Genomic DNA, 13,178 nt, shown 5'->3' on the forward strand with positions numbered 1-13,178 from the left:
CTCAGCTCTGTGCGGAGGCAATTTCTTAGGTTTATTAAAGATTTTTTATCAGCAGGAAATGAGTTTCGATAGGTGGCCATCACCTAAGCTACTGTCAATTTAATGAATTTGTGCATATTTTTATAAAAGACATCGTTTCTTTTGAATAGCAGTTTGAATAGTTTTGTGGATGAATAGCAGTGATTTTATACTCAACATTGCTGCCAAAAAAATACTTATTACACATAAGAGAAAAATAAATTCCTCTTAGTGACTTTCAGTGTTTTCTATGCGACATATTGAACATAATCAAATAATTTTATGTTGTTTCAATAGAAATTTTAATTTAGAGAAAACACATATGCTTACATACAAAAGCTTACTAATTCTTTAACGAAATTTTGAAGGTGATAATACATAATTAAATTTTTATTCAACAGTAGATGGCAGCACGTGAAAGTAGTATCATTTTGATAATCTTGCATTTTCCAAAATATTTGCTTCAATTTTTTACTTTTCAATAAAATTACATATATATTTTCAAGCTGCACTTCTGTAGATGATTTAAATCCATAAATACATTTTATTAAGAGAAGAAAATGTTTCTTCCGAACAAATGGGAATATTTGGAAATTTCGTTTGTGTGCTGCCATCTTGTGCTGAAATTTAGTTCTACAGCAGCATCCTTCCCTCATTTTGTACGTACAATACCCGTTTCTTATACAAATCCGTTCCAAGCATAGAGTTTATTAAGCGGTTCAGTTTAATTTTTAATTATTTGAATAGTTAGTAATACAAGTATAATAAATGCAAAAATTGTTGAGAATCGTTTTTAGATACTATCCACTGAAACATAGTAGATCTCATTCTGGAAGCTCGTCAGGAAAGTTCGATTCCCATTTTAGGGGAGAACGATTCCCCCCACCACCACCTCATGCAAACAATGATATTCTTTCTTTGTTGTTTAAAGCAAACATTTTTTTTCCTGCCTTTTTTTTTTTTTTTTTTTTTTGTTAAAATGAAAAACATTATTAACCAACTAAATTAAATTTTATGTTAAAATATTTAAAAATTATGCTTATTAAACATTATAAAAATATAGATAATTAATAAGGAGAATAAGAATAAAATTAACCAAGAAAAAAGTTCAAATTTATATTTATTTTCTGTCTGAAATTTAAAATTTGGTAGCATAATTTGAATAGGATTTTAAATTTGGTACCCATTTATCTGGGTTTTCTTTGCAACTCAAATATATTGACAGCTAAACATTAAGACACAATAACACGCTAATTCAAAAGTCAAACAACAAAAATCAGCGTTACATTTACAAAATTTTCACAGGACTAGTTTCGATGGTTTTACCGAACCACCATCTTCAGCTGCAAAACCGCAAATGAACCAGATAGGAAATAATGATTAGATAAGATAAGAAAGCCTGGACAAGAATAAGCAAGTGGCGCCATCTGTTGGCAAAACCATAACTAAAACATAATTTCTTTAAAGGCCGAAGGCAAATTTGGATTGGAATTAGGATCTTTAACTAGAACAGAAAGATTTTTATGAATGTGAAATGCCTCTAGAAAATCCAGTTCTCCAATGGAAGATGTTTTTTGAATAATTTTGGCAGTAGAAAAACTGAAAGTGTGGTTTTCGGACCAACAATGTTGAGCAACAGAAGACTTCTGTGTTTCCTTTTTTCTAACATATGCCTAATGTTCCTTGACGCGAAATTTTAAGGCTCTCTTAGTTTGGCCAATATAAATTAAACCACACTGGCAAGGAATCCTATAAATACCCCAGGAATTCATATCCGGAATGGGGTCCTTGAGTATGGAACTCGGAATTTTATTGATGGGAGAATAAACAACCCGAAAGTTAAATTTCTGCAAAATATGTGCAACTTTATAGCTAATTGATGGAAAGAAGGGAATGACAACAGAATTTTTATAATCTCCTAAAACAAGAGTGTGCCTTTTAGAGTGTTGAGATGAGAATTTTTTAACTGCTTGATTAATAATGTTGGGTGGAAAGCCCCTGTCAATAGCTATTGCTTTTAAATAATTTAGTTCTTCATCAAGGGCTAGTTTGAAGGAGCAAACTTGAAGAGCACGGAAAACATAGGAATAAAATGAAGCTAACTTTTGTTTAGTCGGATGACATGATTTAAAGTGTGGTGGAAGGCAAACCAATGAAGGTTTGCCTTCCACCACACTTTAAATTTATTTTAACTGAAAATTTAAAATAAACAAATCATGAAGACCTTCTAAGTTTTCAAAGAAAGTTTAACTAGTAGGACTTGAGATTAAATAATAAAAGCCTAGTGTCTTTTTCTTATTTATTAAATTTTTCTTCGGAGCATAAATAAAAATACCTATATTTGCATGGAAATAATTACAACAAATATCTCTATTTCTTACTATATCTTGACACTTGATAGCGTTTTGATTCGAGTGAGGTCGGAGAGAAATCACTAGAAATTGTCTTAGATTGCAAATGCTCATGGGTCAATCGTGTTCTTTCCTTATTAATTTTCAATTGTGAAAACTCTCTGTTCACATATAAATGTATTTTAAAACAGAGCGATTATTCTTAGCTCAAAAATTCATAACTGAGTTTTATTTTTTGACGAGTCCGAATAAAAGATAATAAAATATGCATCTTCAAATAAGATTTTATATCACATTGCAAAATAATTAGTTCTATTTATGGATATTCCGGCGCGTTGCTCATGCTTGTTTTTGAATGTAAACTCGAACTTCAAATAACTAAATTCATAAAATCTTTGCAATACCGCATTTGAAAGAAATGCATAATTGAAATGTCTTGGCGGACTGCATAAAACTGTTTCGGGGGCTGCAAACGGCAATCGGGCCGTCAGTTTGAAACCACTGCTATAAGGGTTTAATTTCTCACATACTTTAAATTTTATCCATGCCGATTAAGAGTCTGTTGCAAAATAGAAAATGGCTCAAGAATTAGTCTTTAATACCTTCACTAACATCTACGAGAATACTGAATCTACCGTCTACGAAATACTAGTCGGCAAAGTGAGTTTACTTGCCAATCACAAGGTAAAGTTCTAATTAAATGCCTTACCTAAATCATCGATTACGAATGCATGAGATGTTTAGGTGTTCGGAGCACAGGAAGGGACGATGAGTTATTTCACAAAACGTAGATACAGTAACTAAATGTTTAGAATGCAGAACTATTTTAGTTGGTTTGTTCGCTTGGTAAATGTTTAAAATGGATTGCTCAAATTCTTGTTCGGCGACTCCTGCAAGACTATTTAAAAATGGTGGTGTTTTACTTGAACGTTCAGAACGGGTGAGTATTATTTATCTAGTTGTGAGTGTTCGTCCCAGTTGGCAGAGAGAGCAAAAATATTATTTCATGTGCCAAGTATAAGCATCGTGGGAATTTATTTATAGCTAAAAGTAATCTGTTATATCTATATTTGAATAATAAAGTAACAAATAATTCAAAAGCGCAAAGATGTAAACATGATTTGGGCGCATGTGAAGGAACATACCATATCGGTTTTGACAGCGAGCAATGTTATTTTGGATACAGCGCTCTCAAGTAACGGACCTTCATTTTTCTAGTTGCAGGAAACGTGAAGATGTTTTAACTAGGTGTTCGAAATTGTGATTATTATTTGTTTACATGACAAATAATTAAAGCAACATCAACATCTTTAAACATATTCTAAATTTTTTAGAGCATTCACTCTCTGACGAAGACTTAAGTTGCTTAACACTGAGAGAGTGTGAAAGGAAATTTTTAATACTAACGCCATACAATTTTGCCTTAAGTTAGTTAAGTTAGTTAAAAGAGGTCTAAGCACACCTTCGAAAAATATACACCGAGAGGGCAAAATATTGTACATCAAAACTACCATTCCAACATTTTATTAAAGCCGCTGGACATTAACAGTTCGACATATAGACTCGCATTCCGGCGAATTGGCTACCTTGAATTGACCTATTCACACTATTTTTACTCCTCGGTTTTATCAGTAAAAAAATCTGATGTGTACACCACATGACTTCCTTGTGCAGGATATTAAATTATACGCATTTTTTCTTGCATTTCATTTAAACTTATTGGATTGAATTAAATCTACTTCGCCGACAGCGCATAAACCCCAACAGAATAAATGCATTCTTTAAAATTCACTCTATTTGTTTACCATAGCGACACTCTGGCGCTAGGTTCACTTAACAGTATTATATTTAGTTCATATTATACCTCAGAATGCACAAAATTTATATCATTCAAAGAATTATCTAATCGTTGCCACATGTTCTATTCAAATACTATAATAAAGCTAGAACGATGTATAAAAAAAATTAAGTAAACAAAGCAAAAAAAAGAAATGAAACAGTTTTTCACAGGCCATTGAGTATTTCTCATTCAATTAATTCAGTTCTCACTTCGCGACAAGGCAAAATTACATAAAAACTCAAAATATCTGTATTAAAAATTACGAAGTAAATCTTAAACACTTATTTCCTCGAAAAAATTCCAGAAAGGATTAAGCATGATTTAATTCGAAATAATAAATGAAGGCGTTATCTTTGTTGTTGCGAAGCTAAGTTTCTCTAGATTGGCAACAAATCCATTATTATGCTGTTTCAAATGTAAACAAGCATTGGCCGCCATCAAAAAAATTATTAGGCTTAACGGCACCTTAAACTACTTTACATCACTAACTCAAAGACTAACTTTAAAATTGTTGATAATTCTAAACATATTGCATACAGATTTACTAAAGGCATAAAAACCTTAACCGGAAGATAAAAACAACATAATTTAATAATTTTTAAGGGGTGTTAGAACCCCAAAATTTTCAAAAAATTGTGATTTCGGATTTTTGCATTTTCAAATTCTCCACACATTTATCTTTCTAAAAATACCATTCTTTAATCTGTATGAAAATTAGAACTGTAAAAAATTCTAGTTTTAATTTGTCATCTACTGCTTTGATCAATGAGGAATTTTACATAAAAACGCGCTTTTCTCCAAACGTGATTTTTTTTTATACTCGATGTATCTTTTCTCAGGAACTACTGCTCACAGGATCTAAACTTTTTATGACTTATTTATTAGGTTTCCTAATATTTACTGAAATGAGCTAAAAATTTTTTTTAAAATTTTCTTGTGTGAGAAAAGTGCTAAATTTTACTATGCCTAACAAAATATTCTGTAATTTATTCTAAAATTAAAAATGCTTCCAAAGCTCATTTCAGTATAATCAAATAGGTATACTTTAATTACAGAAAAAATTTCAAGCTTGTATCTACAGCAGATTTTGAGAAAAGGTACATCGAAAATGGCCAATTTAACATTGTCGGTATAGGGGTTTCTGATACCCCTTAAAGCAAAAATGTACAATTTACAAACATATAAGAATAAAAAAAAAAACTGAGATCACTGAGCCGGGTAACAGAGTGTATATATATATAAATATATAAAAAATATTATTTTTAAGACCAAATAGATCTTACAGCACAGTACTTATTAGCTTTTCAATTTTAATTTTATGTAAATATATTTATATAAGTTTGGCGTGGCCGATTGCAACCAAAACACTAGGTGCACATCTACATGTTATTGCAGTCCTATATACAAAATTTCAACGTTCTGAGGCTACTCGTTTTTGAGTTATGCGAGATACGTATGTACGTACGTACGTATATACGTTCGTACAGACGCCACTAAAAATTCTCTGCAGAATTCATTTTAAAGCAGTTTTATAATTTTTTTGGAGGAAAAGAGTCTTTTATTCTGTTCTTACGTACAGATATCACGCAAAACTATCGTTAAATTGCATTCGAAAGCGGTCAAAATGGATATTTTCGTTGAAATAGGCTGCCTGAAACTTTTCGTGATTACAATAGTTCCTTTTTACTTCGTACAAGGAAATGTAAAGGGAGAAACATATACGAGGAAATTATTAAGCTACTATGATACTCGTTTCAGAGGCCTGCCGGAAAATTTGCTTTCTCTGTACCAAAACTACGGCATGGTTCCTAGTTCGGCAAAGCTTGTTATCTAGACTCTCCCCCCGTCCTTCGGATGCAACGATAATTCTAATAAATGTAAAGATTTCATATAGGGTTACATAATCAAAAAACAGTGGAATCTGAAATATTTTCATTTCATTTTAATATCTCAAAGACAAATTTATCATTAAAATTTTGGGAAATTCAAAAGAAAAATAATAAAACATTAAGATCTATAAAAATTGCAAAAGTATAAAATATCTCATGTTTATCTATGTATCTCATTACAATCTATGTAACTTAAAGTAATGGTGAAATTCAAGAGTTAACCTAAGACTATGAACTGGCTCTAACTGAAGCTGGCTTAGAATTTATCACCGGGCTAACAATTAAATTTTGGCAGAAATAACGCGAAGTAGAAGAATCACAATCACAAAAATGACGAAACCTAGTAATATGGTCTCCAGAGACAGAAACACGTTCCGTCTTGCAATTCAGACACATCATCTTGAATACTTTCTAACTGATTTACATTTCTGGTGAGGAAACTGAAAAAGAGAAGTTATACTGAAGTTCTAACTCATAATAACTCGTTAATTAAAGTAATAACCCTATAAATTTCCTGTAGCACAGAAATTCACGAAATTAAATAAATTTTCCGCAGGTACACTAGAATTTTGTTAAGTTATGATTTTAATCAGTATTCGAAATTCTTTTGTCTTACTCGTACAGAAAAAAACAGCACCGGGTGAAAATGTTTAGCCGTCTGGTTGTGGCAATTTCAAAAATCGCCAAGTTTGGCACGTTTTGTGCCCTAGGCATAACTCTCAAGAGATAGTGCACTATGCAAGCAGGTAAGAAATATAAATTGAATAAAAACTAAAAATTTTTTACTTACTCTAATTTTTTCCAGTCGGCGTGTAGACGTTGATAATATCCTTTAAAGAAGCACGAAACACTTCGTCATCTAACGAATGACCATTCAGTTTTCTCCACGTAAATTCGAATAAATACGAATAAAAAAATATTGATACCAGTAAAAGTTTCTTATTTTGTTTCATTCCGTACTAAAATGAAACTTATCTATCTTCTCATGAATAAAAATCCGTCTCTGATAAATTTAGACTTTTTAAAAGCACAGACACAAAATACTCCATTACAGTTTTTTACATAGAATTCATAACACATTCTTCTGAAGTTGCCATTCCGGAAAGCATAACTCTTTTCCCTTTATTAAGTTCTGGAGATATTTATTTTTATTTATCGTCTGTGAAAGTCATTTTAATTTTTACAGTTTTTCGAATAACTTATTCGAAGCTTATATAGCTTATTCGAAGCTTATATACCTATTTATTATTAATTTTCACAAATATTCGAAGCTTGTATAGCTTATAATTAATTCGAGAGAGCTTATTCAAATAAATTCGAATAAGCTCTGACGCTAATCATTGACGTCACTAGCCTTCCTTCATGCACCTTATAACGAAAAGCTTTCCCTGGTCACATATCAAGACAGGTTTCCAATCTTAGTGCAGTTATCGCCACTTGGCGTATTAAGTGGGTGAACAGCAATTCTTTAGAGATGTCACTTTTTAAAAAGGAAATCTCATCTTAACTGTCCAAAAAAAAAAAAAAAAAAGTTCTGTTAACCTCCATCTAACAATAATTAGGTTGTTTTATAGTTTAAAAATACAGGCTTTTCTTTAACTTATTATAATAATATTACAATTACCAAATATCTTTACACAATATATCTGAGAAAAGACAAAGATAGGACAATACAGACAAAGAAAGAAACGAAAACGTTTTGACGCATTCTTTTTTTATAATATAAACGTTCATTTTCCTTGCATTGCACGTGAAGCTGTCATTGCGTCTGTTACTTATTTAAAATTTTCACATTGTTTTATGTCTTGAAATTATAAATTAAAATTAATGACCTAAAACTGCAATAGTATATTACAGTACAAGGGAAAAAATGACATTTTAATTCACGTGTGATCTTGGATTTACGCAATACTTATAGCGTCCCACAAAATTTTTGTAAATATTATGGGGTCCTGGGGGTCGCGAAAAATCTCGGTGATCAAAAGGGGTCGCGACTGAAAAAAGTTTAAGAAACCCTGCTCTAAATCATAAGAATTTCATCAACGAGGGATGTCTAAAGTACTGTAAAGGAGGAAAATGTACGCAGGAAATTTGTAGGGTTTCCTCTTAGTTCATTTAACCAATTATTTAAATTTTTATCTTTTCTGAATTCCTCAACTTCATTTCCTCGCCAGAAACGATAATAATTTAAAGTTAATTGAAGTGAGTGAGTATTTAAACGGGTGAATCTTGGAGTTTATTCAGAGCGTGTTTTCTCTAGCCAGCGCAAGTTTCTTTTCTGACCTTGCTATTACGCGAGTTGCTGTTACGCCTTTTGGCCATCTGAATAATTATCTACAAACTAACTAATACTATAATTATTAGTTAGGTTGTCCAGTCCACCTAGTTAAGCCCTAACTTAAGGAGCTAGACCAGCACTACTCTTCTCGATTTGGATTTATTGTGTTACGAATTCTTAGTTTGCACCGGAAGTTGTCGGTGTTATAATAAAGCAGGAAGTACGTGTCTTTTTCTGTTCATAGTTGAAAATAATAAAGGATTATTTTCGCCCTTTCTTCTCAGCTGGTATTATTTCACGCCTGTGCAGGAAATCTCCAGGTTCATTAGTAGGATCTGGATTAGTTTATGTGGCCAAAGAGAGTAAGATCCTATAAATTTAGGTAAAACACTAATTAAGATTATTTAATGAAAGAATTGTTTGTGAATTAAATGCAAACAAGAATCAACATAGGCATCAATAAAATATTTTATTCAAAAACATTAATAAAGATTATAACAAACAAAGTGTATTTACAGTTGTGCTAAAAACTTTCATCAACTTCTATAAATTAAGTTGAGGAAAACAATATCCACAATGAACAGTGTTGTTCGTTGTACAGTAATAGTTCTGGTGGAGTTTTGTTGAAAGCCATGCATTCCCGAGCTTAAAAACGGATATTCTGTCATAAATTAAAAGAATTGTGAATTGGAACTTTGGGCTAGTAAATAGGTAGAGAAATATATTAATTAAGCGTTATGTCAAGCAGGACTGTCCATTAATGGATTTTCATTTAGTGAACTGTCTGTGAATGGAATGTCTGTCTGATTGAGGACTGTCTGTTAATGGATTGCCAGTTAATGAACTGTCCGTCTGATTTAGGACTGTCTGTTAATGGATTGTCTGTTAGTGAACTGTCTGCTAATGAATTGTTAATGGATTGTCTATCTGATTTAGGACTATCTGTTAATAGATTGTCTATTAGTGAACTGTCTGTTAATGGAATGTCTGTCTGATTTAGGACTGTCTGTTAATGAATTGTCAGTTAGTGAACTGTCTGTTAATGGATTGTTAATGGAATATCTGTCTGAGTTAGGACTGTCTGTTAATGGATTGTTAATGGAATGGCTTCTTGATTTAGGCCTGTCTGTTAATGGAGTGTCCGTTAACCGAGGTTCGGCTGCAGGTTAAAAAACAAGGCGCGAAGTGTAACCGTATTCGCTTGGATATAAGAAGATAAAATTTAACTTAAAGTGCTCATCTGAGGAAGGCTTTCATCAACTAAAAACTTTCATCAACTTCTATAAATTAAGTTGGCCTAGCATTTGGAAAGAAATTATAATTTAACCCTTTACATTAAAACGAAACCTCTGGGGACCAGCTCCGAACGTGTTATGAGAATATAAATGAATATCCTAAGCATAATATTATTCTCTAAAACCTAATATGGCAAATTCCATCAATATGACAACCAAAAATTTAATCAAAATATTTCATGCACTCAATAAATCTACGAAGAGTTGAGTTTCAAATTCTAAGTTCTAAAAGCAAATATTTTCAAATCGAAAGTAAAGTTAAATTATATATTTTTTACAGCCTGGTATAACATGTCTTGCAATCTTCAAGTCGTTCATCATATTCTTGTACTATTGTGTCATATTCCTATCCTATTTTTTTCATTTGGTAATGTGTAACAAATTAGCTATTTCGAAGATACTCTTTGCATTGATCTCTCGTTTACTTTCTGATTGCCCGCACTCGCATGAAAAGTATCTCAGAATAGGAGAAAAATACTTATTTGGATACATTTACAGCTCGTAGGTACCGTTCTGTTCATAAATAATAATAAATAGAAGCACCGAAGTGCATAGGTAGTTTATTATTGGGTCTAAAATGTACCAAAAAGACAGTATTTCTGTCGCAATAGAAATTACGGATAATCAGAAAGTACCATATTTTGCTTTATCGCATTGTAGAAAGCTGCAATAAATCTTAGGTTTCTTTTGTCATGTCTAAGACAACTACCTCCACAGGAGACCCAAATCGTCTGAAACTTCAGTAAATTTACTTAGTTTCTTTATCTGGGCTATTTAATTATTTTTCTTGTAGAAGATATTTTAAGCATATTAAACTCATGCACATACTCTTTAAAAAAACACCAAAATTTAAGAGATTGTCTTATATTTCGGCCGATACGGGAATTATTTCATATAAAAATCAGTTTTTTACGCAATATTAAAATTACATTTTTGATGACTCCAGTTTGTTTACTTTGGTATGCAAATTAAAAGTAATGAGGCTAAAAGGGTATCTTAGAAACATTTAACCGACTGACAGTCAACAAATTGATTTCCTCTCCTCCAACGTACTAGATGGCGCCACCTCTCAGTAAGGTTGGTCTCATTAAATTCATGATTTTCTTTGCAGGCCATGTTTTTATAAAAGGAGGCATGTTTTCAGCCTCCTTTTATATCTAAATTTCAATGCTGGACTTTTTTACTAAATAATTACATCTTAGTTAAACATGAGTACATATTGAAGTGTAATATTCAATTTCAAAAGCATGTAACTTTTGTGAGAGCATACTGACAAAATAAGTTGTTTGAACTGGAAACAAGCTCGCCCATGACGATAAAATGAAACACAATCCCGATAATATCCTCATGCACATGTTCTGAATGCTGCCTGTTCTCTAATCATACCCACACCTCTCTTAAGAGCGATTAATAGCAGTACATTACTGATGCACCATTTACCAACGTGTTTGTTTGTTTAGTATAAGACGAGTCCTTTTGCGCCTGGTGGAAGAATGAAAGTCCATAGTGGAGCAGCTTGGCTCTGGTAAAATCATTGATGCATGTTTCAAGACTTTATTCCAGCTCCTCTACTATTTCGTCTTCAGGGAATTCGACAGAGTAGGACCTGATTTTCCTCGAATGCTTTCGACAGTCCACATTGTACCACCAATCGCAGATTCTCTTCTTCTGGTTGAAGATGGTACCATTAGGGCAGAGGAAACTGTGACGTGGAGAGAGATTGCCTCCCGGACACATGTGCCATACCTAAAGCAAAGAACGTACCAGTTTAATTTTCAACGGATTGTTTTGTAATAGATCACACTTGATGTGTATTTCATATAAAAAATAAACATTTTGCACACTTTTTGTAAGAACACACACACACTTTTTGTACACTTTGTACTTTATGAGAACACACACACTTTTTGCACACAAAAGTGTTTGTTTGCTTTATGATCACAAAAGTGGGCACAACCTTTTGCACACAAAAATGTTTCTTTTGTTTTGCACACTTTTTGTGACGCGCGCAAACCATTACAGCATTTGTAAGCTCATCTGGAATCACAATCAAATGCAAGATGTTAAAATTTGCGAAAGAAGAACACTTTTCAACGGACGAAATCTTTTCAGCCTCTCTGTAAAAAGAATAAAGAATTATCAAAACGAGTATTGTTTTTTAAGGAGTTGACTCTGTTACTTAGTAAAGAAGACACAGTTAAAGTTTTACTAGCATACTACCAGTTGAAAAGTAAATAAATTTAAGTATAAGGATTTCTCAGTGTGAATTTATAATGTTTACCAGATGTAAAACTGAAAATAGGAACAGCTGTATCGTAAACCTTAAAATTTAAAAGGTGCATAAAAATTAACTTGTAATCTGAAAACTTTACATTACACTTTTAGAGACTGAAGAAGAGTTTTATTTCATTTTCTGAATTAAAAAACATAAACTTTTAAGATAAAAAAATCGAATATAAATACCTCATGACTTCCTTTGTTCACCTATTAAATTGTATATATTATTTATCGCATTTCATTTATACTTATTTCTTCGAATTATTGTAACTCAATCAACAGATCCTTCAAGGCACGTCAAAATGACATCCAAATTTGCAAATTTTGATTCTTAAAAATATGAATTCACAAGAAGAAAAACCACAGCTTTCCCTGCAGTTTATTAAACTGATCGAAGAGCTGAACATTTAATTTTAATTTTTCATCTATTTCTAACAAACTACTGTGAATAATTGTTCCAGACCTTACTAGATGGCGCCACATCTCAAGTAAGTTTCGTCTTAATACGGCCCCTTTTATATCTCATGATTCCTTTTAAATTTTAATGCTGCAGGGGAGTAGCTAGAGGGGGGCAAGGGGGCATCTGTCCCCGGGCGCAGAATCCAAGGGGCGCCAAACTGATGTTACAACATTTTAGAATTAAATGTTTTCCATCCTTGGCAAGCAGTAGGGGGCGCTAAATCTTCAGTTGCCCCTGGGCGCTGAAAACTCTAGCTACGACCCTGTAATGCTGGACTTTTTTTTATATTTCATCGCCTTAGTGTACATACCTTCACTGAGCAGGAACACAGGTAGTTCATACTAGTTAATCGCGGCATACAGCTTGAACTGGAACTGAAACCTAGAGCTGAAGATTGCTTTATCGGCGTTCGATTGGATTGGATTATTTAATTATGGCAAAGCACACGAGGGCTATCTGCCTAAAGGGAGGGATGCCTTCGTGGAGGACTTTCTAAGGCAAACTGGCTCGTATACACGTTACACATGGGGAAAACCACGAAAACGCCCATGCAGCCAGCCCCTTCGCGGAATTCGAAACTTGGGCCGAACTGGCCCCATTTACACTAAGGAATTTAATTTAATGCAATGTAAGGAATTTAATTTAATGCAACGTAAGGAATTTAATTTAATGCAATATAAGGAATTTAATATAATGCAATGCAAGGAATTAGCCCTTGTGGGCTATGGACTTGTTATCAATACAATGATTTGATTTATTGCCTTGCCAGC

General features: G+C 32.6%; 1 protein-coding gene across 3 annotated transcripts in view; it reads right to left on the reverse strand.

Annotated features, from left to right (window-relative positions):
* Positions 1-8,826: 8,826 nt before the first annotated feature.
* LOC118185111 (uncharacterized) overlaps positions 8,827-13,178 on the reverse strand; it is a 243,667-nt gene continuing 239,315 nt past the window's right edge. For all 3 annotated transcript variants that reach the window (XM_035354918.2, XM_035354915.2, XM_085817782.1), the window contains exon 7: positions 8,827-11,417. In XM_035354918.2, coding sequence (XP_035210809.1) covers positions 11,226-11,417 — 192 coding nt within the window. In that variant the 3' untranslated portion in view covers positions 8,827-11,225. The remainder of the gene's footprint in view (positions 11,418-13,178) is intronic.

The sequence above is a fragment of the Stegodyphus dumicola genome, chromosome 5 (assembly GCF_044657685.1).
Source record: "Stegodyphus dumicola isolate Sdum_Otavi_A_Nest chromosome 5, ASM4465768v1".
Taxonomy (NCBI): domain Eukaryota; kingdom Metazoa; phylum Arthropoda; class Arachnida; order Araneae; family Eresidae; genus Stegodyphus; species Stegodyphus dumicola.